Source organism: Miscanthus floridulus, chromosome 6 (assembly GCF_019320115.1).
Source record: "Miscanthus floridulus cultivar M001 chromosome 6, ASM1932011v1, whole genome shotgun sequence".
NCBI classification, from domain to species: Eukaryota; Viridiplantae; Streptophyta; class Magnoliopsida; order Poales; family Poaceae; genus Miscanthus; species Miscanthus floridulus.
The window spans coordinates 113,115,752-113,143,254 of NC_089585.1; the positions used below are offsets into that span (position 1 = coordinate 113,115,752).

Consider the following 27,503-nt stretch of genomic DNA (forward strand, 5'->3'; position numbering starts at 1 on the left):
ATATTTATTTTTGAGTTAGAAATAAGTAATCTATAATTTTTAAAAAATTAAATCAGTTTTTTAGTAATTTTTAAACGTATATTTATTCTAGAAGAACATCTGATTTTTTTTTTAAAATTTAGTTCTATGACTTTTTGTAAAGTCTAATTGACCTCTGTAAAGTCCCTTACCTCCCTCGGTGACGTGGCAACACGTCAACCAAAACCGCTTTCAAAACCACTTTATAGTAGAAGAGGGTACATCGGAGCATCCAAATACTCGAGGAGGAATTTTTCCTTGTGAAAATAACGGTGGAGCAAATAACACTGAAGTTTTTTTTTTTTTGCAATAGCTGAGTGGGATCATTTTTTCTTTTGAAAATAACGGCGGAGCAATTACACTATTCTTTCTTAGAGGGTACACTACCACGCACACAACCTACACACTCCACATGCACACATACGCTTGCACGTCCCAACACACAAAGAAAGATATCGAAAGGTTCTAGCCTCCGGTGGGTGCGCATATCCTACCACCAGATTGTAACCTAAGTACCTAACTAAGGTAGATCGACAGGAATTGGGTAGAGAAACTCTCGATTCGAGACTCCGGCAACCGCCGAGCTCGCCGCCGACGCCTCTCGGGCTCGGTTCATGTGTTCTGTTCCAGGTTCAACGTTCTCCTTCATAGGAGTCATCTGGGCCTCCTAACCCGTTACATGGGTACTAGCTAATGGCTACTGCGTCGTGGGCGTCACAGCCATTCAGGCCCATGTAATCTCGTGTTGGCCCTCCTGAATCTTTCTCCTCTTCGCTGCTCCTTTGGCGCCTTTTCTTCAGAAACTTCAGCATCATCAGACTCCTTAGTTGCTTCATGTTCTTCAGACAGTGCTCCAGTGTTGGTGACACAGACCAGAGCCCCTTTCGCCAAATCTCACTATTAGTGAAATTGAAAGCATGAAATGTACATGTTTGGGCCTCAACAGCGACCAACCTGATATATATTTCACCTGTAAAATACAGATCCATACTGGTTGGGCTAAAAGTGCTACTTAGATGACCGGTGAGCCCACTAAAATTCCATCCGTTTTGGGCCCTTACAACCGGAAAAACAAAAACATCTAGAGGCCACACTTATATTTTCTGGCGTTTATCTCTCTACCTTCACTCCTTCGGCCACAGTGGAAGGACGACGACGCAACTGACAGTCACCGACGGCCGTCGTCTCCTCCGCCCTCCAGTTCAGCCTCCTCGTCCGCGATGGCTTCGAGCAGTCGGCGCTGGAGATCTGCGGCGGCGTGCCTGCCTCGCTCTCGTCAGTTCTACTACGGAGTTTGAGTTCTGGCGTTCTGTTGCCTGTTGTTTGCCTGTGCTAATGCGGCGCTTGAGTCGCGCTTAGCTCATCTCACGCCTCATTCAATCCATGCGGATTCCGAATATTCTCCTTGACCCGGATGTGGTGCTTCGCACCGCTCTAAGCGGAAGATGTGGCGTTTGATTTGACTCGTTAGTTTAGCATTAAGCATGCCGCGCGTAGGTGACCATTCATTACCCAAACACTGTAAAAACCATTTGCACAAGCCAATTTAAAATTTCGGATATGATATGTCAAAAGGATGTTTGTAAATAGAAAAGTTGCTTGTAGTATGTGCACCATGCAGCAAGGCGTTGAAGATTTGAAGCTAAATATGTTCGGAAGGTACTCCTCTTTTTTTCTTCTTTTTTTTCTTTTTTTGTGAGGAGAAGGTACTCCATTGTGGATGGATAGTTTAATTTTCTCGGGCACATACATATTTGTAATTCACATTTTATATATTAAATTTACAGCTTGATAAGGATCAAGGCGTCCTGCTGTAAGCTAGACCCGTAGACCTCAAATACTGTAAAATATAAGGCTGCACTTTATTATTTTGTTCATTTGACATATGACAAACATTCACAGCTAGTATGTGTATCTTGAGTAGCCAAAGATCAGCATCATGTGTCAAAACTCGAAAGTGATTACTGTGTTAGTTCCATAGCTTTCTCGAAAGTGATACTGTAATAGTTCCATAGCTTTCTTCTACTCAGAACATCCAGCTCATGTTTATTACGGATACCCGTTGTCCAGTCAACGACATCAGGATTCTCAGTTTCAGTTTACACCTGCAGTCTGGCAAGATTGCACCACTGCAGGACACCGTTATGCTAGATAATCTGCCCTGATATTCTCATCTAGATCTAGTGTATCTGTTGAAAACAACCAACATTAGATCAACAGTTTCCGTTTGGTTCTCCACCTTTCTCACTGTTTTGAGCAGCAGCAGCCGCAGCATCTGCGGCGTCACTCAAACCCATCTTCTGCAGTGCATTTGCAAAGCCATCAACATCTGTGGGAGTTATCTTATACGGTGTGTGGCTTGGACCAGGGAAAGTCTGAGTTTCCACTTCTTGCTTATACTCTGATAACGCCTTGTTGATGACATCGCCCACGTTACCAAATTGCTTACAGAATTTTGGTGTGACCTGTGGGAGAGCAGAAGCACACACTGGGATTAATAAAATTGTTCGAGTAACAACGAAAAAAATGCTTAGGAACCCCACTTCAACCTTATTGTTTTTGCATAGGAATAAATAAACACTTGCCTTGGCATGATGTGGGTGTCGCAGCATCCCTAACAAGTCATGGTATACCAAGACCTGCATTATAATAAGTGCATGTCAGGCTTCATGAGCAAACATGTTATGCATCTTCAGATGTCGTAGACGACTGATATCGAAGTGGTCAAGTGACTTTGCTTGACGAGTTCACTTGATAACATGCTTATCTTATCTTATACTCTTATAAAGCAAAACTCCACTACCTATTTCTCTCAACATGCAAGCTGTCCAACTAGGCAATCCACTATCACACAATTAAAATCCACTAGCCCATGCAATTGTAATGTCCACGTCAATAAGACACAAGTATTTTGTTGTCCATGTTATCATACCACGCAATTCCCGCAACAACGTGCGGAGTATTCTAGTTTTATGATACGAGAGGACCACAAAGACATGCATGTGTTTTTGAGGGAATGCCATGTATTCACTTGATGAAAAGACTAAATAATCAGTGTGTACTCCGTATGACTGATGGCATGTACACTATGAACAGAGTCAACATCTTGTATCTGTGAGCAAAGCCAATGTTTTTAAGGCGTCGCCTACGTCCAGGCGACGGAAATGTCTGGGCGTCGGGGGTCGCCTAGCCAGGTGTCGTATGGCGTCTGCCTTTTGCGTTAGGCGTCTGGGGCGACGCCAACCAGCCTGAGGCGGTCGCCATAGGCGTGAGTAGGCGTGAGCAGCCGCACGCGGGAAAGGGAAGGGACCCAGGGCAGGAAATCGCTCCCACGCAGGACTTCTCCCGCCTTCCGTCGTTTCCAGCACGCACGTATCGAGGAAATCGCGCGGGAATAGAGAGGGAGGGGATTGGGAAGAGAGAGGGAGAGGCAGACCCTGCTGGTGTTTCTTCCACGCTCGCGGCCAGGTCCCGCTCGCATCCGCTTGGAGCCACGCAGCCTCCCGCACGCGTCCGCTTGCCTGTCTTCCGCTTCCTCTGTGCGGACCAGTGCGTCCGTCCGCACGGACCAGGACGACCTGCTTCTTCGGTGGACCCAGTATGGCTTCACTGGTCCCCAACTCCGCCCAGCGACAAGCCATGGCTTCCCCGGTGCCCAGCTCTGCTCAGCCTTCAGGCCAGCCCTCCACTGGACCAGGTATCCCTCGCCTCCTCTCTCTGTTTCTCTCTTAAAAAGGCCAAAGCTTGCATGTGGCATGTGCGGCTGTACCCTGCTTTGTTTGCTCCTACAAAGGCAGCAGCTTGCATGCGGCTGTCTCCTGCTTTGTTTGTTTGCATATAAAACAGAGCAGATAGCAATCACATGGTTACAGTTGTTGCTTTGTCTACTTGTGCTTTGATTTATAGATGCTAAATGGAGTAGTACATTAGCTGATGTTGCTCTATTTTATATGCTAATTGCTCTGTTTTATATGCTAATTGCACTGCCTTTTATGCTACTTTGATTTGTTTATTAGGCTGGAGGGTGCTCTGTTTTAGCTGCTTCTGCTCTGTTTGTGCTCTGTGCTAGACTGCTGGTAGATAATTAAATTGGTAGTTTACTGATTCCTACACTTTGCCATTCTCTGAACTCATTAGTTTATAAAAATTATACAGCAGGAACCATGGCAAGTCCACCATCAATCGTCAGCGGATATGATCCCAAGAACGATCCAGCCCGCCGCAAAGGTCAAAAGATCCAGCTTGGAGGTTTGGCTATTGGCCAAACCTTCAAAACAGAGATGAGGTGGGTTATGTGGCAGCTCAGTTCGTGGAGGGATTAAAAGGTTGAAGCAACATTTGGCAGGAGGTTATGGAGATGCAAAACTATGTCCAAGTGTAGGAGGGAGATGGCAGCTTACTTGGATGCAAACAAGAGGAAAAGACCATTGGTTCTAGATGATGAGGTGGTGGAGGTGGCAGCAAATGAGGCTGCTGCTGCGGTACAGCCTAGTTCAGGGACATCAGCAAAAAAGAGGCAAGCATCCTTACAACTCATGGCTGTTGGTAACAAGACTAAACCAGAGGGAAAGGCAAACAAATCTGTAGTTCAGATGCTTCGAAAAACACCAGAAGAGATAGTAGATGAGAGACTTCCAGGGTCTTATCAGCCCACAATTGTGTCCAGTACAAAAACCAAGGAAGAGAAGCATTATGTGGATACACAATGGTCCTTGTTTTCTATGAATGCGGCATACCTTTTAATGCAGCAGCAGCAAGACAATTTCAGATTGCAGTTGAAGCCACAGCACAATATGGTTCAGGGTACAAGCCTCCAACACCATATCAACTTGGGGAGCCATTACTTCAAGAAGCTGTCAAGTCAACAAGTACCATGAGAGAGGAGCATGGAAACATTATGGCTGCACACTGATGTCTGATGGATGGTCTGATAGGAGGGACCGCCACTTGATTAACTTCCTTGTAAAGAGCCCGGAGGGGACTTATTTCTTGGAGTCCATTGATGCATCAAGTGAAGTACATGATGCATACATGCTTGCTGGTTTGCTAGAGAAGAAGGTTGAGGAGATTGGGAAAGACAAGGTTGTTCAAGTTGTCACAGATAATGGTGCTAACTTCAAGGCCGCAGGCAAGATTCTCATGGACAGGATTCCTACAATATTTTGGACTCCATGTGCTGCGCACTGCTTGGATCTCATGTTAGAAGATATAGGGAATTTGTCGGAATTCAAGAAACCTATTACACGTGCAAGGCGTGTGACAACTTTCATCTATAGGCATGGGAGGATCCTTAGTGCCATGAGGGAGAAAACAGGTGGGGCTGACCTTGTGAGGCCAGCAGCCACACGTTTTGCAACGGCCTTTTTGACTTTGAAGAGCTTGTACAAGCACAAGGAGGCTTTGAAGTCTTTAATGGTTAGTGAAGCATGGACTGGGGACAAATTAGCAAAAACTAAAGCTGGTCTAGATGTGCATGACATTGTGCTCTCTACACAGTTTTGGAATTCAGTGGAAGATTGCGTTAGAGCTTCAGCCCCACTCCTTATTGTGCTTAGGGTGGTTGATGGAGATGAGAAGCCAGCAATGCCGGAGGTTCAAGCTCTAATGAACCATGCAAAGAAGAGGATCAATCAAAGCTTTGCCATCCAATCCAAGAAATCTTTGCTCAAGAAGATCATGGGAATAATTGAGCGACGTTGGGAGAAACAAATGGATCATCCATTGTATGGGGCTGCAATGTATTTGAACCCAGGGAAGCTACATCCTCTCCTTAAAAAGGATGATGATGCAACTGTTGGACAGCTAAGAGGTTGCTTTCTTGATGTGCTTGCAAGAATGGTGGAGGATGAGGAAACTAGAAGCAAGATCAATGCTCAAGCCATGGATTATGAATATCTTAGAGAAGCTTTTTCAAATAAGATGGCCATACAAAACCTTGAGTCAATGAGTCCTCGTAAGTGTTTCATTTCCATTTTAATTTCAGCAAGTGTACATCATATCAATTTAATTCCAGCTAGCATTTTTAGGTCCTAGCTCCTAATATATTGTTTCATTTGTTTGCTCTAGTTGATTGGTGGCATTCCTATGGTGGCCGTGCTATTGAACTACAAAGATTTGCAAGGCGTGTGGTTAGTCTTTGTGCTTCCTAATCTGGCTGTGAGCGAAATTGGAGCAAATTTGAATCTGTGAGTATTTCCTCATTTGCTTGCTGCCCTTACCAATATTTCAGCAAGCAGTTTATTCATTTTTTGTTGCAATTGTGTTTCTGGTTTTGTAGATCCACACAAAGAAAAGGAACCGATTGTTGCATAAGAGGCTGAATTCTATTGTCTTTGTTTCCTACAACCGGAAGATGAAATCTAGGTTCCAAAAGTTACACCAAAAGAAGGGAAAAAACTTTGATCCTTTGGTTATTGAGGACTTTGATTGGAACAATGAGTGGGCTGACTCATTGCATGTACCCCCTCAAAGTGCTCGTGGGTGTGAGTGTGACCTTACTTGGAACCTTGTTGATGAAGCTGTTGGAGCATCTCAATCACTTCAAGGCCGAAACTTTCCAAGAGCAGCCCACAAGCGTGCAAGAAATTCTGCACCTGCGGTGAATGAAGATGAGTTGGGTTCGGACAATGAAGAAAATCCAGATCCATTTGATGATGCAGATGTGACAGATTGTGAGGATGATCCAAACGATGCCAATGAAACTGGAGAAGACAATGAGGCAGCCAACATCCCTGGAGAGTTTGATGATGGCTATTGAGACTTGAGAGATTAGAGATTTCAGTCCCTCTTTTGTAAGCTAATATATGTGCTGCACTAGCAGCACTACTAATTAAGTTATATATGCCATTAGAGACTAGTTTATGGCTACTAAGAGATGGAACATTTCATATTTGCTACTTGCTACTTTATGTGGTGCTCTAGAACTCTAATAGCACTACATATTATGCTTATAATTTGCTATATTAAGGTTGGATTGGCATCTGATTTTTCATTGGCATTATATATTAAATTGTCTATATGGCATAGTTTTTAAGGCGTCGCCTAGGCGTCCGAGCGGGATTCCAAACGGGGCGTCGCGGTCGCCGCGCCCTCATCGCGTATGGCGTCGCCTCGCGGCTGAAGGCGTCGCCTAGGCGTCGATTTCGCTGAGGCGGACGCCGCTGGACAGAAAAGCACGCGGGAAAGAGCAGCGCCGCGCGCTCGCGCGGGAAAAGAGCGAAGCGATGCGCGCACGTGGGAAAAGAAGCAGCTGCGCGCCTACACCTCCCGCCAACCCAATCCCCATCACGTCAGTTGAGAGTGGGAGAGGGAGAGGGAAAGGAAGGAGAGAGGAAGAGAGAGGAGGGCGGCGGCACACCTGGAATCCGTCTCCGGCGCGGCGCAGGCGACTGCCCCCGTGCGAGTCCGGCCCGTCCGCGACCCGCCTGCGCGAGCGCGCCTCCATCCCGTCCGCGACTCCAGCCCTGTCTGCGACCGACTCCCGCTCCGTCCGCCGCAACCCGCGTGCAGCCCCGCGACCGACTCCGACTCTGGCCCCGTCCCCAACCGCGACTTTGCTCTGCGACCGCGCGATTGGCAGTTACGTCCTCCCCTCCTCTTTCCTCTGCTGCTCTGCGGCTGTCCTCTTGCCCCCCCCCCCCCCCTTCTTCCTCTGCTCTTCCTCCCCCTTCTTCCTCTGCTCTTCCTCCGCCTCGTTCCCATGCTCTGCTCCTTCCTGTGCTCTACTTTGCTTTCTCTGCTCTGCTCGTTTCTCCTATTTATGAGTTACAGTTTGATAGTTGGAATGGATACACATACTGAACAGCAGTATGTGTATGGCGTCGCCTCGCCGCGCGCCTAATTCGCCTAGGCGTCTGGAAGGGGGTGGAGCGCCGCACCTCGCCTTACCGCCTTAAAAACTATGGCAATATCTAGTTCTCTAGTACTCATTTTACAGAGTAATGAACAAACGAACCTGTCCACTACAGAATGGTCCAGCCCCAATGCCAATGGTTGGGATTTTCAATGCTGATGTTGCAGCGGCTGCCACTGGAGCAGGCACACACTCCAACACAACCGAGAAGCATCCAGCCTCCTGCAAGGCAAGTGCTGTCTCCACAACCTACACAAGCACAATAGCATGGATTGTATTATCGAAACCTACCAATCAGTCAGCACACCAAAGGCGTACCAACAAATATATAGCCAGACCACAAGCAATGAGGAGCAGCACACCTTTACAGCACTCTCAACCGTCTTCCCTTGAGGCCTAAATCCACCGAGCACACTAATAGCTTGCGGTGTGAGGCCAACATGCCCCATGACTGCAATACCAGCCTCCACAATAGCCTTGGCTGCAGCGATCCTCGATGGCGCACCCCCTTCCAGCTTGATTGCATCCATTCCACCTTCCTTCAGCACCCTCACAGCTGAATCAACAGCCTAAAGGAATATGAAAATACCATCAGTATTCCTCAAACATGTGCATTTATCTGTAAATTTGTTGTTGCTCTGCACCTTCTACTTAATGCAAAGGCAGAGCACCTGCCGTTTCATGCTAAAAAAAGTGCATTTGTGCGTGCACATTAATAACATTGAACCTGCTGACCTTGTGTTTTCCTTTTAGAATTTGGTGTGGTACTTTTGCAGCATTATTTGATTATAAGCAAAAAGGTGCTGTTGCTGAACATCTAGTGTTGAATAAAAAAAACAATAAAATGGGGAGAGAGCTACAGTTCGTGGACTATATATTGTACAACAAGATGTTTCCTGTCCAAATCTAACAAACATTAGATTTATGCAGTGACAAGGTACAACCTGCTCTTAAACGTCGCCGGTGACACGAATGCGAGGAGCAAGTACTGTGTGATGTGGGGGCCGCGTACCTGCGCGGCGGAGGACTCGTAGCAGCCGAACGGGAGATCGCCGACGAGGAGCGGCCGCGGCGCGCCCCGGGCCACGGCGCGGCAGTGCTCGAGCATGAGTTCGAGCGTGATGGGGAGCGTGGTGTCGTGGCCGTGGACGACCATGGCGGCGGAGTCCCCGACGAGGCAGACGTCGATGCCCGCGGAGTCGACGTGGACCGCCGAGGGGTAGTCGTAGGCGGTGACGACGGTGATGGGCTCCCCGCGGCGATGCTTCCCGCGGAGGGTGGTCACCGTCACGCGCCGCGCCGCCGAGGACTCCTGCGGGCGTGGCCCCCCGTAGACGGTGGACTCCGGCACGTTGCTCAGCAGCCGCCGCCGCGCCACCTGCCGTGCGAGGAGGGAGAGGGACCGCCGCATCGTGTCTTGTTGCGAAGCGGCAGCGCACGCAGGGGGGAGGGGAGGGAGAGTGGTTTGTATGGGAGCGACGGGGACAGGTTGTGTAGTGTGTTTGGAACAAGAAGCAGGCCCAGAATCCGCTCCCGGTAAAATCCGCTTCAGGCAATCGTGGCCATCTGAAGGAAGATCCGAGGGACAGTAAAATTTAGGGCGACGCCGGTAGTGATTCTGAGCGGGAAGTTCGGGTTTTGTAGGCGAGGAAAAAAAAAATGCAGAAGCCGAACCCTAACACATGACAAACCATAGCAAATATGAAGGCAAAACACGGAGTCAACCCAGTGCCGGACCCAGGATTTCAAAGTTGGGTATGCCTGGATGGAGCGAACCTGGGGGCTGGAGCTCAAGGCCGCGGGAGGCCGGCCGCCGGCAACGCGCTGACGCGCCAAGGCGGCCGAGGGTAGGGGAGCGGAGCTGGCTGTTGGCGAGCCGTGGTGGGCGGAGGGATGGGGCAGGGGCGTACCAGCGCAGCCACGTAGGGCGGGGGTGGCGCGACGCTGCCGGCAGCCGGCTGCGCTAGGGTTCCCCAGTGGCTGGTGTTGTTTTCTCGATTCAGCACACTTCCGCTCGCTACCTCGCTTAGACTGTCTCCAACAGCGTTGGCATAAGGCTACCCAAACCCAAAACGCGTCATGCACAGGAGAAAAACGTCCTCCAACAGAGTAGGCAAAGGAAGCACCCATTTTGCGTACGAGTAGAGAGGCAACCCAAAGAAGCGTCCCCTCTCCGTCGCAACCCAAATCTTTGGCGCCGTCGACATGGTGGGCCATAGGAGGCGCGGGGCTAGGGCATGGCAGGAGCAGAGGCGCAGAGCCGGTAGCAGCCGTCTGGCGCTCGCCGGAAACGGCTCTCCGGCGGCCGGCTTTCGACGGGGAGCGGTGGAAGCGGTGCCGCAGTCCATGGCGAACTCGCTGCGGGTCTCGACGGAGGGGAGGCAACAAGGAGGGAGATCAAGGCAGTGAAGGTGAGCGGCTCAGCCATGGCGTTTGGGAGCTCCAGCGAGGTCGGGAACGTGGGGCTACAGCTGCGGATCGAAGCCAACGAGTAGTCTGGCGGCCGCGGCACGTCCTTGCGGTGCCAGATCAGGCAACAGGGAGGAGTATGGAGGTGTGTGTGGAGATCGACGTGCTCGAACCAGGAGCGGCCATGGCTGCGGAGCTCGGGCTGTGGCTCACGGCGGCGCTGCAGTGCGGGAGAGAGGCGTGGAGTGGTGTGGTGGAGGCGGTGTGGCGATGCGGTGCTGAGGAGCTGGGAGCGGCGTGGCCCCTAGGAGCGGCGGCGCGGACCCGTGGCAAATCGGGCGAGATGGGTCCATGGAGGCTGCCAAATCGGGGGCTGTGCTTTTGCGTCCGTTGTTGGAGAAGGTAAAGTTTTGGGTGAGTAACCTTTTACTGTGCGTGACTCAAACCATAGAATAGGTCCCATGTTCTCTCTGTTGGAGATAGTCTTATTGTGTCCGTGTCTGGAGTCGTCGAGCCGTCAAGGGTTGATTTGGTGTGGGGAGTTGTCGAGTGGGAATTGGAAAAGCCTAGATGGGCCGTTGTGTGTGTTTTGGGCTGAGTTGTGAGAAGCAACAACTGCACTCTTTTTTAAAAAAACCCAACCATTTTCCTTTTCAATTATTGCTTGTACCTATTGAGATCTGATTGGTACTTTTGCTGATTGCAGTTTTCTGAAAACTTAATTTTCTGAGATCAATCCTTCAGTCGTATGTGTTTTGTATGAATAGAAAGGCACGTGCATCGCCAATCTGTTAGGGTAGTTGGATTTTTATTCATTCCAAATCATCATGTGAATTTTCAGAAGGTTCATAGCTTGTTGGACATGTTGGCCTTCAACAGAAGATTAGATCTCAGAAGTCAGAACCAATTACCAAAAGTATTTGGACGAGTGACTATTACTTGGCTTCAAATATATTCCATGCTATAATGCTTCTGACGAGTGACTATTACATGTCTTTGTCTTTTCTATAATCTATTTTTTTTCACTTTCTGAATATTGACCTGTATTGTACTCCAATTGTGTGTATAGATGTTGAATTTGCCATCAATCTTGATCCAAACAATCCAGAGCTAAGGAAGCAGCATTCTACCGCCCATGGACATATCAGATTCATAGTATCGCAGAAGAGGCACCACACAAGCCTCTTCGGTCTTCCCAAACAACCCAAATAATCACCAATGGACGGACAAGAGTGGAAATATTTTACCGGGTTAGGAATGCAAACGTATATGTTGCTATTTTTTAATGCGTTTTTTACAATGATTTTGCTCAAATGTTTCTGGAATTTGCAGACACAACTCCTCTCTTCTCCTCCCTTGCTTCCGCCCCTGTGAAACCGGTGGAAGGGTGTTCAGGAGGTGGTTTGGTCTTGGTTCGCGCTCACCTTGTGCGGAGGTGGTTTGGTCTTGGTTCGCGCTCTCACCTTGTGCTGCTGTTGCTGCTTGTTCGTTTGAATTTATCATGCTTATCAGCTAAAATTTATAATATTTTTCTCTCATAATAAAATAGTTTTAGCCGACTTTAATACCAGCCAAACAGACCCTCTATTCGTTGTCATGATGAAGAGCCGATGAGCTGAGTTGCTGTCAGGCTCGGTGGTTCTGCTGATTCAGAAATGGACATGGCTCGTTTTCAGGTAACTAACTAATCTTAGGGTGTGTTTAGTTGGGGAGGCGAAAATTTTTGGATGTCACATCGGATGTGTCGGAAGGATATTGGGAAGGGTTTTTGGATACTAATAAAAAAACAAATTACAGAACCCATCAGAAAACTGCGAGACGAATCTAATGATACTAATTAATCAGTCATTAGCACATGTGGGTTACTGTGGCACTTAAGGCTTTTCATGGACTAATTAGGCTTAAAAGATTCGTCTCGCGATTTTGCCGAGAACTGTGCAATTAGTTTTTTTTTTGTCTACATTTAGTACTCCATACATGTGTCCAAACATGCTCTTTTACTGTAGGAGCCAAATTTTTTTGAAAACTAAACAGGGCCTTAGTATGTTTCTTTCCTGCCATATAAATTCTCCCAAAACAAAGTATGTCGAATCTTTTTCTAGAAAAGTCTAAATTTCTCTATGTTTCTTTCCTGCCATATAAATTCTCCCAAAACAAAGTATGTCGAATCTTTTTCTAGAAAAGTCTAAATTTCTCTCTGTTGGTGACGACAAAGAACAATCAAAGGCTTGTTACAGATCACCGCTCTGTTTGCTTGGCTTATAAGCTGTACTTTTTTAGCCAACGAATAATTTTTTTTTCACAATAAATTAACCAACAGTATATTTAGTCATGGCTTATTAGTGAAGCTCTGGACTCTGGTGATACGGAGGAGCACGAGCTCCTAAGGTACAGAACATCTTGCCTGTACTACCCTGACTGCCCATGTGCAGATAACTTTCGTTTTAAGAAATGTCAATGATAGAATCCTTTTCTATTTTGAAATGTCAACGATAGAATTCCTTTTTATTTTGAAAACTAAATATTAGGGAATTCTTCTTCATAAAAATAAGAATATCAAAGTAAAAATTTTAAAACTCATGAACAAATAATATTCATTATTAGAAAATAATGAGAGAACAAAATGTACTCACCCTCTAAGTAGCTATCCCCGTCGTCCTCCTCCGTGTCCCCCACAGGTTCTTCTAGTCCTCAATGAAAGGTCCTAATATGGCTAGAAGGAGGTGAATAGTCTATTTAAAAATCTATAAATCAACTAGAACAATTTGATTAGTATGACAAATAGCGTAATGCAAACTTGCTCTAACTCTACAAGGGTTGCAAGCCACCTATCCAACAATTCTAGTTGCAATGATTACTTAGGCACACAAACTTGCTATGTAAATACTCACTAAGAGCTCTCAATCTTGCTACTCTAAAGAGCTCAACTAGATGAATGTAAATAATAAAGCAAGCTCTCAATTCTAATTACACTAAAGAGCTTGTATCAACTAGTTTGTAAGAATATAAATAAGTGAGTAGAGTGATTATACCGACGTGTAGGGGATGAACCAATCACAAGATGAATATATAGCCAATCACTGAGAGAATGACAGATAAGAGACAATCGATTTTCTCCCGAAGTTCACGTGCTTGCCAACACGCTACGTCCCCGTTGTGTCGACCAACACTTGGTGGTTCGGCGGCTAAGAGGTGTTTCACAAATCTTATCCACACGATAGGACACCGCAAGAACCGACCCACAAGTGAGGTAACTCAATGATATGAGCAATTCACTAGAGTTACCTTTCGGCGCTCCGCCGGGGAAGGTACAACTCCCCTCATAATCACCGAAGACGGCCACGAACAATCATCAACTCGTGCCGATCCTCCACCGCTGCACCGAGCCGTCTAGGTGGTGGCAACCACCAAGAGTAATAAGCAAAATGCGCAGCGCAACACGAATACCAAGTGCCTCTAGATGCAATCACTCAAGCAATGCACTTGGATTCTCTCCCAATCTCACAAAGATGATGAATCAATGATGGAGATGAGTGGGAGGACTTTGGCTAAGCTCACAAGGTTGCTATGTCAATGAAAATGTGCAAGAGATATAGCTTGAGCCAGTCATAGGGCTTTAAATAGAAGCCCCAACAATTAGAGCCGTTGTACCTCTTCACTGGGCACAACACGGGCTGACCGGACGCTCCGGTCAGACTGACCGGACGCTGGCTCTCAGCGTCCGGTCACCCGATGGACGCCACGCGTCACTAGCTTCAAACGCTGTTCGTCAGATTTCAACGGCTACGAAGCAGACCGGACGCTCCGGCAAAACTGACCGGATGCTGAAGCCCCAGCGTCCGGTCATTTCCAGTAAGCTCCCTGAGGCGTATTTCTTCAACCGGACACGTTCGGTCCATCTTGACCGGACACAGACCAGCGTCCGGTGCAATACCCTAGGTACTGTGCAGACCCGTCAGTTTGACCGGACACAACCTATCAGCGTCCGGTCGCTGAGTGACCCAGCGTCCGGTCAGTAGACCAACGCCAGCATCATTTCGACCAACTCCATTTCAACTCTAACTTCTTCACCCTTCCTCAAATGTGCCAACTATCAAGTGTATCACCTTATGCATATGTGTTAGCAAATTTTCACAAACATTTTCAAGGGTATTAGTACTTCACTAGATCCTAAATGCATATGCAATGAATTAGAGCATCTAGTGGCACTTTGATAACCGCATTTCGATATGAGTTTCACTCCTCTTAATAGTATGGCTATCTATCCTAAATGTGATCACACTCACTAAGTGTCTTGATCACTAAAACAAAATGGCTCCTATATTTTATACCTTTGCCTTGAGCCTTTTGTTTTTCTCTTTCTTCTTTTCCAAGTTCAAGCATTTGACCATCATCATGCCATCACCATTGTCATGATCTTCACCATTGCTTCATCACTTAGAGTAGTGCTACCTATCTCATAATCATCTTGATAAACTAGGTTAGCACTTAGGGTTTCATCAATTAACCAAAACCAAACTAGAGCTTTCAATCTCCTCCTTTTTGGTAATTGATGACAACCCTTATACAAAAATATGAATTAAAGTTCATTTGAATCCATGTTGCTTGCCCAAGCATATTTACCATGTGTAAAGGATATGGGCAAGTTTCATGAACTCCATATGATAACAATTGCTCCTCCTATATATGTGCTAAGAGTTTGGATTGAAGCTTTGCACATATGATTAGATAGGAAATATAGGAGTCAATTTCTACCAAATGATGCTAAGGTATAAGAGATAGACCTTTGAAGCGTGATACCAATCGGAGTGCACCAATATACCATCCTTAGCACCATTAGTAACTAGACATATACAAGAACTAGAATACCCCGTGAGATCAACATTACATGCAAGGGTCTAGTTTCCATAGAATGAATATAAGTCTAGTTACTTAGCCTATGCATGCTAGTTTTTCATTTCAATATTCAAACCTACAACTAGCATACACCACACAGGCATGGATATTTGAAATTAAAACTTATGCCATGCAAGTAAACATATGTAATGCTCATTCAAATACACCATACAAGTTTATGAGCTTGCTCCCCCTATTTATATGATCAAAATTTTAATTGATCCCCTTCTTTTGTCATATATTATCTCTCTCCCTTTGTTTCACTATCTTTGTACACTATTTCTCCCCCTTTGTCATCAATTACCACAAAGGTTTAAAGTATAGATAGGGTAGGATTATTAATGTCAACAATTTGCACAAAAGGTGGCCTCAAATTATAGATATGTTGGGGTGAGACCATGTGAAATGAGGATTATTTTCCTAATTTGGTTCAATCTAGATTGCTTGCAAAAGATATTTAACTCGGTTTGATCCAAGGACAAGCTTCTTCACACCTCCAAATAAGGGTTATCTTGTACCATGTTGAGTTAAACACTTATAGCTCATTTTCTAAATTAAACACTAGGTTTACAAGCCCACAAACATGTCATATGCTACCACTAGATCATTTCAAACATACAAGCAATAGTGGTACCATACAAGCATCAAATTCATTTGATTTTCATGAATGAGCCTAGGACATGATAGAGATGACTAGATGCACTAAACAAGTCCTTAGCAAGGATGTATGCTATGCCAATCAACTTTTACCTTAGATTGCTCGAAGGAGAGGCATGTCATATAAGTTGAAGGGGTGCATCAACACATATTGGAGAAGTCAAGTATGTTCAATTCATTCCTTAGCTTGCAAAACCTCTTCTCATCAAGTGGCTTAGTGAATATGTTGGCAAGTTGATCTTCGGTGCCCACACTCTCTATGCAAATGTCCCCTTTTTGTTGGTGATCTCTTATGAAGTGATGACGAACATCTATATGCTTTGTTCTTGAGTGTTGAACCGGGTTATTGGTGAGCTTTACGGCACTTTCATTGTTACGTAGCAATGGCACTTGCTTGAACTTGATTCCAAAGTCACTCAAAGTAGCCTTCATCCAAAGTAATTGAGCACAACAACTATCGGCCAAAATATACTCCGCTTCGGCGGTTGAAAGTGCTACACTATTTTGCTTCTTTGATGACCAAGATACAAGTGATCTTCCCAATAGTTGACATGTGCCCGAGGTGCTCTTTCTCTCAACTTTGCATCCTGCATAATCGGAATCCGAATATCCAATCAACTCAAATCTTGCTCCTTTGGGATACCATAATCTAACATGTTGTGTATGCTTTAAGTACCTCAATATTTTCTTAGTTGCCTTTAAATGACTTTCTCTTAGTGAGGCTTGAAATCTAGCACACATGCATACACTAAACATCACATCTGGCCTTGATGCGGTCACATAGAGTAGGCTTCTAATCATAGACCGATACATCTTTTGATCCACCATGTTGCCACTAGTATCACTATCCAAGCTTCCACTTGTCCCCATTGATGTACTAATAGTTTTAGCATCATCCATTCCAAACTTCTTAAGCATGTCCTTGATATACTTGCCTTGACTCACAAATGTGACATTCTTCATTTGTTTGATTTGAAGATCAAGGAAGTAACTAAGCTCTCTAATCATAGACATCTCAAACTCACTTATCATCATCTTGCCAAACTCCTCACAAAATTCTTGATTTGTTGATCCAAAGATGATATCATCAACATAGATTTACATTATAAATAAGTCATTTCCAAGCTTCTTGGTGAAGAGAGTGGTGTCAACCTTTCCCATCTTAAATCCCTTAGAGAGTAGGAAATCCCTCAATCTCTCATATCATGCTCTAGGTGCTTGTTTCAATCCATATAAAGCCTTTCTCAACTTATAGACATGGTTGGGTTTCTTCTCATCTTCAAAACTAGGAGGTTGCTCAACATACACAAGCTTATTGATGTACCCATTTAGAAATGCACTTTTCACATCCATTTGGTACAACTTGATGTTGTGGGCACAAGCATAAGCTAGTAAGATCCTAATTACTTTTAATCTTGCAACCGGGGCATATGTTTCTCCAAAGTCAAGACCTTCAACTTGAGTGTAACCTTGAGCCACTAATCTTGCTTTGTTCCTTATTACTATCCCATCTTGATCTTGCTTGTTCCAAAAGACCCACTTAGTTCCAATCACATTATGATCCTTAGGCCTCTCAACTAAATCTCATACTTGGTTTCTTGTGAAGTTGTTTAGCTCTTCATACATAGCATTTATCCAATCAATATCTTTCAAAGCTTCATCTATCTTCTTAGGTTCAATGGATGACACAAATGAGAAATGCTCACAAAATGAAGCCAATCTTGATCTTGTTTGCACACCTCTTGAAATATCACCAATGATAGTGTCCAATGGATGATCTCTTGCAACATTAGTTGGTTGAAGCACTTGCACTTGATTGCTTGCATTAGATTGATTACTTGGTTGGGATAATGAACTAGCCATTTGTTGATCTTGCACATTGCTATTACTAGTGCTTGCTTGGATTTGATCATGAGAACCACTAGCTTGCACATTTGAGTTAGAGAACACTTAATTCTTGTCATCTTCAATATCAATCACCTCTCTAGGCCTTAACTCACCAATGTCCATGTTCTTCATTGCATTGACCAATTGAGTGCCTCTTACATCATCTATATTCTCATCTTCCTCTTGGGAACCATTTGTTTCATCAAACTCCACATTATGAACCTCCTCAAGAATACCACTACCCAAATTCCAAACTCTATAAGCCTTGCTAGTAGTGGAGTAGCCAAGCAAGAAACCTTCATCACATTTCTTTTCAAAATTGCTCAATCTAGTGCCTTTCTTTAATATATAGCATTTACAACTAAAGACCCAAAAGTATGCTATGTTGGGCTTTCTTCCATTCAATAGCTCATAAGGTGTCTTTTCCATCATGGGGTGACAATAGAGTCGGTTGCTATAATAGCAAGCCGTGTTGATTGCTTCGGGCAAAAATGAATGACTCACATTGTACTCACTCAACATTGATCTTGCCATATCAATCAAGGTTCTATTCTTTCTTTCAACTAGCCTATTTGATTGAGGAGTATACTTGGCTGGGAATTGATGTCTAATTCCAAATTCATCACACAACTCATCAATTCTAGTGTTCTTGAATTCACTACCATTGTCACTTCTAACTTTCTTGATTGTTGTTTCAAACTCATTGTGAATGCCCTTGACAAATGATTTGAATGTTGCAAACACATGACTCTTGTCACCAAGAAATAAGACTCATGTGTATCTAGTGAAATCATCCACAATCACAAATCCATATTTGTTTCCACCAATGCTAGTGTATGTGGTTGGTCCAAACAAGTCCATATGCATCAACTCAAATGCCTTAGATGTGCTCATCATGCTCTTCTTAGGATGTGTGTTACCAACTTGCTTTTCGACTTGACATGCACTACATAGCTTATCTTTCTCAAAAGTGACATCTTTCAAGCCTCTAACTAAGTCATGCTTAATCAATTTGTTCAATTGTTTCATTCCAACATGACCAAGCCTTCTATGCCATAACCAACCCATGCTAGACTTAGTGATCAAACATGTTGACAATTGAGCTTCTCTAGCATTGAAATCAACTAAGTATAGATTCTCATATCTAAATCCTTTGAATATCAAGTTAGAGCCATCTACACTTATGATCTCTACATCATCCACACCAAATATACACTTGAAACCAAGATCACACAATTGAGCTACTGACAAAAGGTTGAAGTTCAAGCTCTCTACTAGTAGCACATTAGAAATGCTCAAATCATTTGATATTGCAATCTTACCAAGCCCTTTGACCTTGCCTTTGCCATTATCACCAAATGTGATACTATCAATCCCATTGCTCTTGTTTTCATTGATTGAATTGAACATTCTTGGATCATCAATCATGTGTTGTGTGCACTCACTATCAAGCACCAAATGCCTTCCTCCGGCTTTATAATTTACCTACAAAAGAAGATCAAATCTTTTTAGGTACCTAAACTTGCTTAGGTCCTTGTAGGTTAGTCACCAAGGACTTTGGTACCCCAATGACCTTCTTCTTTGGGCCCATAATTGGTGTACCAATGAACTTAGCCTTCACACTATTAGCACCCTTATAAAGCATATAACAAGAATCAAATTTGATTGAGGATACATTAGGTAGCTTGTTCTTGTTAGTCTTGCAATTTTGCTCTATATGCCTAACTTGCTTGCATCTATTGCAAAACCGACCATTGTCCTTCACAAAGCTAGCTTTGGGAGTGACAAAGGCTGTCTTGCCCTTCTTGGGGGCATAGCCTAATCCCTCTTTGTTGAGAGAAAATCTTTGGCTACCCAAGCACTTTAGCAAGTGGGCTTCTCCACCATAGGCATTGCCTAAGGCACAAGTGAGCTCATTCACCTCCTTCTTGAGGGTTTCATTTTCCATCATAAGTGAGGCATCACAAGTGACACCATCACTCAAGGGTGAAGTGGAAGTAGTAGTGCTACAAGAAGTGTTAGTGGGAGCGACAAAAATAGATTCATCAATAAGATCACATGTTAGTCCCACATCACATGATATGATCACTTGCTCCTTCTTGGCTTCCTCCACTTTAACTTGCTCAATGAGAGAGGAGTGAGCCTTTTCAAGCTTAGAGTAAGCTTTGCCAAGCTTCTCATGGGCTTTCATTAGCCTCTCATGAGTGGCATTGAGCTCATCAAGGGATTGATCAAGAAATTTGACTTTCTTGTTCAATTCCTTGCACTCCTTTCTCTTCATCTCAAAGCTAGTATGCACTTGCTCACACATGTCCATGAGCTCCTCCTTAGAGTACTCCTCATCATCATCATCATCACTCCTACAAGCATCACTTTCACATTTATAATCATCACTCACATCATATTTTACCTTGGTAGGTTTTGCCATGAGGCACGTTGATGTAGTGTCGAAGATGGAGGGCTTGTTGTTGATGGCGATGCTTGCTAGTGCTCTCTTGATAGATTTCTTGTCATCATCACTAGAGCTATTACTATCCGAAGAGCCATCACTATCCCATGTAACCACATAGCCTCCACCCTTCTTCTTCTTTTGGAAGGTCATTCTCTTCTCCTTCTTCTCCTCCTTTTTTTCTTATCCTCCTTGTGCTTCTTCCTCTCATCCTCATCATTATCACTACTGTATGGACAATTTGCTACTACATGATCGGGGCTTTTGTAATTGTAGCATCTTCTCATATACTCTTTCTTCTTGGTGTGATCTCTTCTCTTTCTTGCACCATAGCCCTTCTTCTTTATGAATTTTCCCATTTTACGCACAAAGAGAGCCATAGCTTCATCATCAATATCACTAAGATCATCATCATCACTTGATTCTTTCTTGGACTTGCCCTTGTTCTTTGATGATGATGAGCTAGCCTTGAAAGCTATGCTTTTCTTCTTCTTGTCTTCTTCTTCCTCCTTGTCATCCTTGTCATCCCCGTCCCTTTCCACATGGTCTGTCTCTTGTGTCATGACATCACCTAGTACTTGGTTAGGGGTAATATCCTTTAATCCTCCTCTTATGATGAGCAATCTCAACATCTCAAATCTTGAAGGTAAGCACATCAAGAATCGATTGGAGACATCATCATCCTTGATCTTTTCTCCCAAAGCCTTCAAGTCATTGACAATTACTTGTAGCCGATGGAACATCTTCGGAATGCTCTCATCATCCTTCATCTTGAAACTTGTCAACTTGTCCTTGAGGATGTACAACTTGGCACTCTTCATCGCCGGTGTACCCTCATATGTTTCCTCCAATCTCTTCCACACCTCATTTGCTCTTTCACAATCCTTGATTTGCTCAAACACCTTAGAATCAATGGCATTGTATATGGTGTTGAGAGCCATTGTATTGCATTACTTATTGATCTTATCTTGATTGGTTGGATCATCGGGATCAATAATAGCATAGTCATTCTCGATCACTTCCCATACTTGATCATTGATTGAACCAAGATATATCCTCACCTTTCTCTTCCAATAACCATAGCATGTGCCATCAAAGAATGGTGGTTTGCCCCCCACATGGTTGAACACAACTTGAGCCATAATTTGACACCGAGGTTGTTAAGCATTCAATCAAACAGTGACCACTGCTCTGATACCACTTGAAATGTCCTAATATGGCTAGAGAGGAGGTGAATAGCCTATTTAAAAATCTACAAATCAACTAGAGCAATTTGATTAGTATGACAAATAGCGTAATGCAAACTTACTCTAACTCTACAAGGGTTGCAAGCCACCTATCCAACAATTCTAGTTGTAATGATTACTTAGGCACACAAACTTGCTATGTAAATACTCACTAAGAGCTCTCAATCTTGCTACTCTAAAGAGCTCAACTAGATGAATATAAATAATAAAGCAAGCTCTCAATTCTAATTACACTAAAGAGCTTGTATCAACTAGTTTGCAAGAATGTAAATAAGTGAGTAGGGTGATTATACCGACGTGTAGGGGATGAACCAATCACAAGATGAATATATAGCCAATCACCGGGAGAATGCCAAAGACAAGAGACAATCGATTTTCTCCCGAGGTTCACATGCTTGCCAACACGCTACGTCCCCGTTGTGTCGACCAACACTTGGTGGTTCAGTAGTTAAGAGGTGTTTCACAAACCTCGTCCACACGATAGGACACCACAAGAATCGACTCACAAGCGAGGTAACTCAATGACACGAGCAATTCTCTAGAGTTACCTTTCGGCGCTCCACCGGGGAAGGTAAAACTCCCCTCACAATCACCGGAGACGGCCACGAACAATCACCAACTCGTGTTGATCCTCCACCGCTGCACTGAGCCATCTAGGTGGTGGCAACCACTAAGAGTAACAAGCGAAATCCGCAGCGCAACACGAATACCAAGTGCCTCTAGATGCAATCACTCAAGCAATACACTTGGATTCTCTCCCAATCTCACAAAGATGATGAATCAATGATGGAGATGAGTGGGAGGACTTTGGCTAAGCTCACAAGGTTGCTATGTCAATAAAAATGTGCAAGAGATATAGCTTGAGCCAGTCATAGGGCTTTAAATAGAAGCCCCAACAATTAGAGCCGTTGTACCCCTTCACTAGGCACAACGCGAGCTGACCGGACGCTTCGGTCAAACTGACCAGATGCTGGCCCTCAGCGTCTAGTCACCCGATGGATGCCATGCGTCACTAGCTTTAAACGCTGTTCGTTAGATTTCAACGGCTACGAAGCAGACCGGATGCTCCGGCAAAACTGACCGGATGCTGAAGCCCCAGCGTCCGGTCGTTTCCAGTAAGCTCCTCGAGGCGTATTTCTTCGACCAGACATGTCCGGTCCACCTTGACCGGACATAGACCAGCGTCCAGTGCAATACCCTAGGTACTGTGCAGACCTGTCAGTTTGACCGGACGCAACCTATCAGCGTCCGGTCGCTGAGTGACCCAGCGTCTGGTTAGTAGACCGACGCCAGCATCATTTTGACCAACTCCATTTCAACTCTAACTTCTTCACTCTTACTCAAATGTACCAACCACCAAGTGTATCACCTTGTGCACATGTGTTAGCAAATTTTCACAAACATTTTCAAGGGTGTTAGTACTTCACTAGATCCTAAATGCATATACAATGAATTAGAGCATCTAGTGGCACTTTGATAACCGTATTTTGATATGAGTTTCACTCCTCTTAATAGTATGACTATCTATCCTAAATGTGATTACACTCACTAAGTGTCTTGATCACTAAAACAAAATGGCTCCTACATTTTATATCTTTGCCTTGAGCCTTTTGTTTTTCTCTTTCTTCTTTTCCAAGTTTAAGCATTTGACCATCACCATGCCATCACCATTGTCAAGATTTTCACCATTGCTTCATCACTTGGAGTAGTGCTACCTATCTCATAATCATCTTGATAAACTAATTTAGCACTTAAGGTTTTATCAATTAACCAAAACCAAACTAGAGCTTTCACTCACCTTTGGAGGTTATAAATGTACTCAGATCATGAAACATATTCTCTATTTTTTTAGGATGTAGCTAGCAGCATTTCCACATCTACAAGCTATGAGAATAGGATGTGGTTTTCTTTTTCCTATTTGCTTGGCTGATAAGGCATGGCTGAAAGTACTGTTGGCTGATTTGTTGTGAGAGAAATATATTATTCGTTGGCTAAAAAAGTACAGCTTATAAGACAAGCGAACAGGATGAGTTGTCACATTTCGAAAGGTGGTATCCTTTTGATTCTTTGTGGCATTGATTTTCTCTTTGCTCATTTCCTTACAGCACAAGTTGGATTCATGTACCCTGCAAGCATACAAAGAAGACAAAAACTAAAGTTAATTATCATGTAAGTATCTGATCTGTATTTTTTAGTCTTACTGTATTTTACACATTGATTTTTCAGTGATATATGCCATGTTTGCTTGGCTGATAAGCCATGGCTGAAAGTACTATTGGCTAATTTGTTATGAGAGAAAAAATATTATTTGTTGGCTAAAAAAGTACGGCTTATAAGCCAAGCAGATAGGGTGATAGCTAGTAAGGGATTTTCTCATGGGTGCTACAGATCAATGTTACCCTGTTACTTTCAAATCGGATCAGTGGCCCTTGGTGAATCATATCAAACTAATTACATAGTGATGTGTGAAAGTGCATTAGGCCCTTTAGTGAGTTTTGGATGATTGAATGACAACGTGATTAAAGGTATAACCCGTTTGCTAAGTATGGACAGGTAATAGGTTATCTCACAGATACTTAATGAAAGCCAAAATGATGTGTTGTTGTATAAACAATCTAGTTCAAGCACAAGACAACAATGCAAATGGAATTTATGTAAATGCTTATTTATTGTGGGATTTCCATGTACTATGTGAAAGCAAGCTCGTAATAATTAATTAATGAGACATGAGGGATTACATATAGAATGGTCTCATATTTGAAGCTTACTAAATTGAAATGAAAAAGATAACAATACAAATGAATGGATGACTCAACACAAGATGTGACTTGATGGCTTGAGATGGTGAAGATAGCAAGGAAAGGCTTTGAGGTACTAAACAAAGGTGAAGGGCAAGCGATGGCTTGGTGGCCAAAGAACCTAGCTAGGGTAAAGAAGGAAGTACTTCCATTTAGTTGAGGTACTAATCAAGCTATGATGGCCATGTTTATGTGGAGGATTAAATCACTATTGGAGTATTTGATGGAAGTGACTTGATACATTTGGGATTATTCAAATTTGATGAATGGAATCAAGTCACGTGCTCAAGATGGATATGCTCAAGTGAAAAGATCAATATCAACATGTTGGCACCCTTACTTGATGAAGATTGAAAGAGACGGCATTAATTCAAAAGAGGTCAACTCAAGCGGTATAAATTCATTTTTCTTTAATCTTGAGTTTAATAGGTATGACGCACTATTAAGAGGGATACATCATGTTGATAGATAATGTTTCATAAGTGCTCAAGCCAACCCATGTGAGTTTTGAGTGTTTGAGAGACAAAAGAGCTAATCTATTTTTTGCTGGTCTGGTAATACCGGACGTGTCCGGTATTTGCCCAGTGAAAGTGCATCTAGCCCTTGAGTGGGTTTTGCATGATTGAATGATAACATTATTAAAGGTCTAACTCATTTGCTAAGTGTGGATAGGTAATAGGTTATCTCACAGGTACTTAATGAAAACCAAAATAATGTGTTGTTGTATAAACAATCTAGTTCAAGCACAAGACAACAATGCAAATGGAATTCATGCAAATACTTATTTATTGTGGGATTTCCATGTACTGTGTGAAATCAAGCTCGTAAGAATTAATTAATGAGACATGAGGGATTGCATATGGAATGGTCTCATATTTGAAGCTTGCTAATTGAAATGAAAAAGATAACAATACAAATGAATGGTTGATTCAACACAAGATGTGACTTGATGGCTTGAGATGGTGAAGATAGCAAGGAAAGGCTTCGAGGTACTAAGCAAGGGTGAAGGGCAAGCGATGGCTTGGTAGATGAAGAACCTAGCTAGGGTAAAGAAGGAAGTACTTGTATTTAGTTGAGGTACTAATCAAGCTACGATGGTCATATTGATATGGAGGATCAAATCTATATTGGACAAAGTGTTTGAAGTGACTTGATGCATTTGGAGTTATTCATATTTGATGAATGGAATCAAGTCATGTGCTCAAGATGGCTATGATCAAGTGACAAGATCAATATCAACATGTTGGCACCCTTACTTGATGAAGATTGAAAGAGACGACATTAATTCAAAAGAGGTCAACTCAAACGGTATAAATTTGTTTTTCCTTTAATCTTAAGTTTAATAGGTATGTCATACTATTAAGAGGGATGCATCATGTTGGTAGATAATGTTTCATAAGTGCTTAAGAGAACCCATGTGAGTTTTGAGTATTTGAGAGACAAAAGAGCTAACTGATTTCTTACTGGTCAGGCAATGCCGAACGTGTCCTGTATTTGTCTAGCAATGGTAAAATTATTGTTCTCGAGTTGGTTCATCAGGAGTTCTAACATAAGTCGAGAGTTTTGATGGTCAAGAGTTACGAAAATGGTTAGGAGTTCTGATGTCTCATGCTTTAACTGACTTGGAGAGTTCACTGTGGTGGTCATATCAGACGTGTCCGGTATGGACGACCAGAAGCCAATGGCTATTTTTCAAATGCCTTGAGGGTCGGGAGTTCCGATGGTCAGAAGTTCCGGTATGAGTCTAGAGTTCTGACACCTCACATACTTTAACTTAGTTACATGGTTTTCAAATATGCTGAGGGTCGAGAGTTTCGACGGTCGAGAGTTCCGACGGTCGAGAGTTCCGATATTCATCGGGAGTCCCGATGCCTCACATTGTCACTGTAACTTAGTTACCGTTGGTGAAGTTTAAGTCATGTCCGGTATGGCAATGGCTATAAAATGGCTAGTTTTTTCAAGGGGCTATAAATACCCCCAAGCCTCCACCTTTGGAGGCTACTGATTCTACTGATACACATACATGTTTTGAGCCTTGCCAACTCTTCCAAACCCTCTCTTAGTGAGTGTGTGATCCAAATAGCAAAATCCATTTGTAGGTTAAGAGAGAATTTGAAAAAGAGAGCAAGCCACCACTTGAGCATTTGTGCATATTGTCTATTTTGTGATTCACATTTGTTACTCTTGGACTCTTTGGTCCTAGACGGCTAGGCATCATTGGAGAGCACCCGAGAGATTACGGTGTGCCTCGAAATGTTTGTAACGGTCGATTCTGCCACCTCAGAATCAACTAGTGGAAGGAGGAAAAGGAGTTAGAAAAGACTTCAGCTAGAGTGACCTTTGTGGTATCCTCTAGGGCTGACCTTCGCTAGGTCGCCCGCAGCCCCCTCAATAGAGAGTAGGACTCGAACGAGTCTGAACTTCGGTAAAACAAATATCGTGTCTCAATTCGCATTTCATTTGATATTTGTGTTGCTCTTGCTCTTGTGTAGGTTATCTATGTATATTGTCATATCTAGTAGGTACCTACAATTTGATTTGAAGTTAGAAATCGAAAGAAGCAAGTTTAGGGCTGTTCCACTAAAATCGTGTATACCGGACACGTCCGGTATAGCTACCGAACAGGTCTGGTATTGATCACTGTAACAGGCTGTTCTACAGAACACGTGCATACTGGACATGTCCAGTATTTCTTGGCTATGCTGAATATATTCATTCTTTGTTCTAACTTTGTATTATAGGGTTGTAACTTCTGTATATATTCTTTATACCTTGTTTACTCCGTGGCTAACTTGTGAGGGGTGGTACTATACTTAATTTGGAGTTTACACTTTGGAAACTCTCTTTCTAATCATTTTCGCATTTAAAGGTGTTAATTTTCAGAAACGCATATTCACCCCCCCCTCTAGGCGGCATCCTAGGTCATTTCAATTGATATTAGAGCAAGGTTCTCACCTAAAGCTTTACCGCCATGAGAAAATGATGTCGACGCCTATCGAGTTGGAGCCGGTGCTTCTCCAAAATGATGGTTCAAACTTTCTACCTTGGTCAATTCATGTACTCAATGCTTTTAGAGATATTAGTCCTCTTGTTGAGCATATTGTGGATGCAAGCATAACTCTTTCTATAGTTGATTGGAGCAACTACAAAAATTTGTCAAAAGAGAAAGAGATATGTCTGCAACTCAATGCTCAAGCTATTAATGTCATTTTAAGTACATTAAGTGTAGAGGTTCAAGATGAGGCAATCTTCAATGGACAACCACCTTCGGAGAGTGCTCATCTCATTTG

The 27,503-nt window shown here is 43.6% G+C and overlaps 1 protein-coding gene across 1 annotated transcript; it reads right to left on the minus strand.

Annotated features, from left to right (window-relative positions):
* Positions 1–1,866: 1,866 nt before the first annotated feature.
* On the minus strand, positions 1,867–9,323 carry LOC136459109 (3-methyl-2-oxobutanoate hydroxymethyltransferase 1, mitochondrial). The gene is made up of 5 exons (XM_066459010.1): positions 8,883–9,323; positions 8,233–8,439; positions 7,973–8,119; positions 2,604–2,657; positions 1,867–2,483 (listed from the first exon to the last, which is right to left on the minus strand). The coding sequence occupies exons 1-5, from the start codon at positions 9,279–9,281 to the stop codon at positions 2,232–2,234; spliced, it is 1,059 nt and encodes a 352-aa protein (XP_066315107.1). The 5' UTR covers positions 9,282–9,323; the 3' UTR covers positions 1,867–2,231.
* Between the last annotated feature and the right edge of the window lie 18,180 nt (positions 9,324–27,503).

Bases quoted from the DNA above. Each gene is read 5' to 3' on its own strand.
- LOC136459109 (XM_066459010.1), bottom strand. From the start codon at position 9,281: ATGCGGCGGTCCCTCTCCCTCCTCGCACGGCAGGTGGCGCGGCGGCGG. The intron at 8,440-8,882 runs GTACGCGGCCCC...ATATTCCTTTAG, and splicing joins ACGAGTCCTCCGCCGCGCAG to GCTGTTGATTCAGCTGTGAG. The intron at 8,120-8,232 runs GTGTGCTGCTCC...GTGCTTGTGTAG, and splicing joins CGGTTGAGAGTGCTGTAAAG to GTTGTGGAGACAGCACTTGC.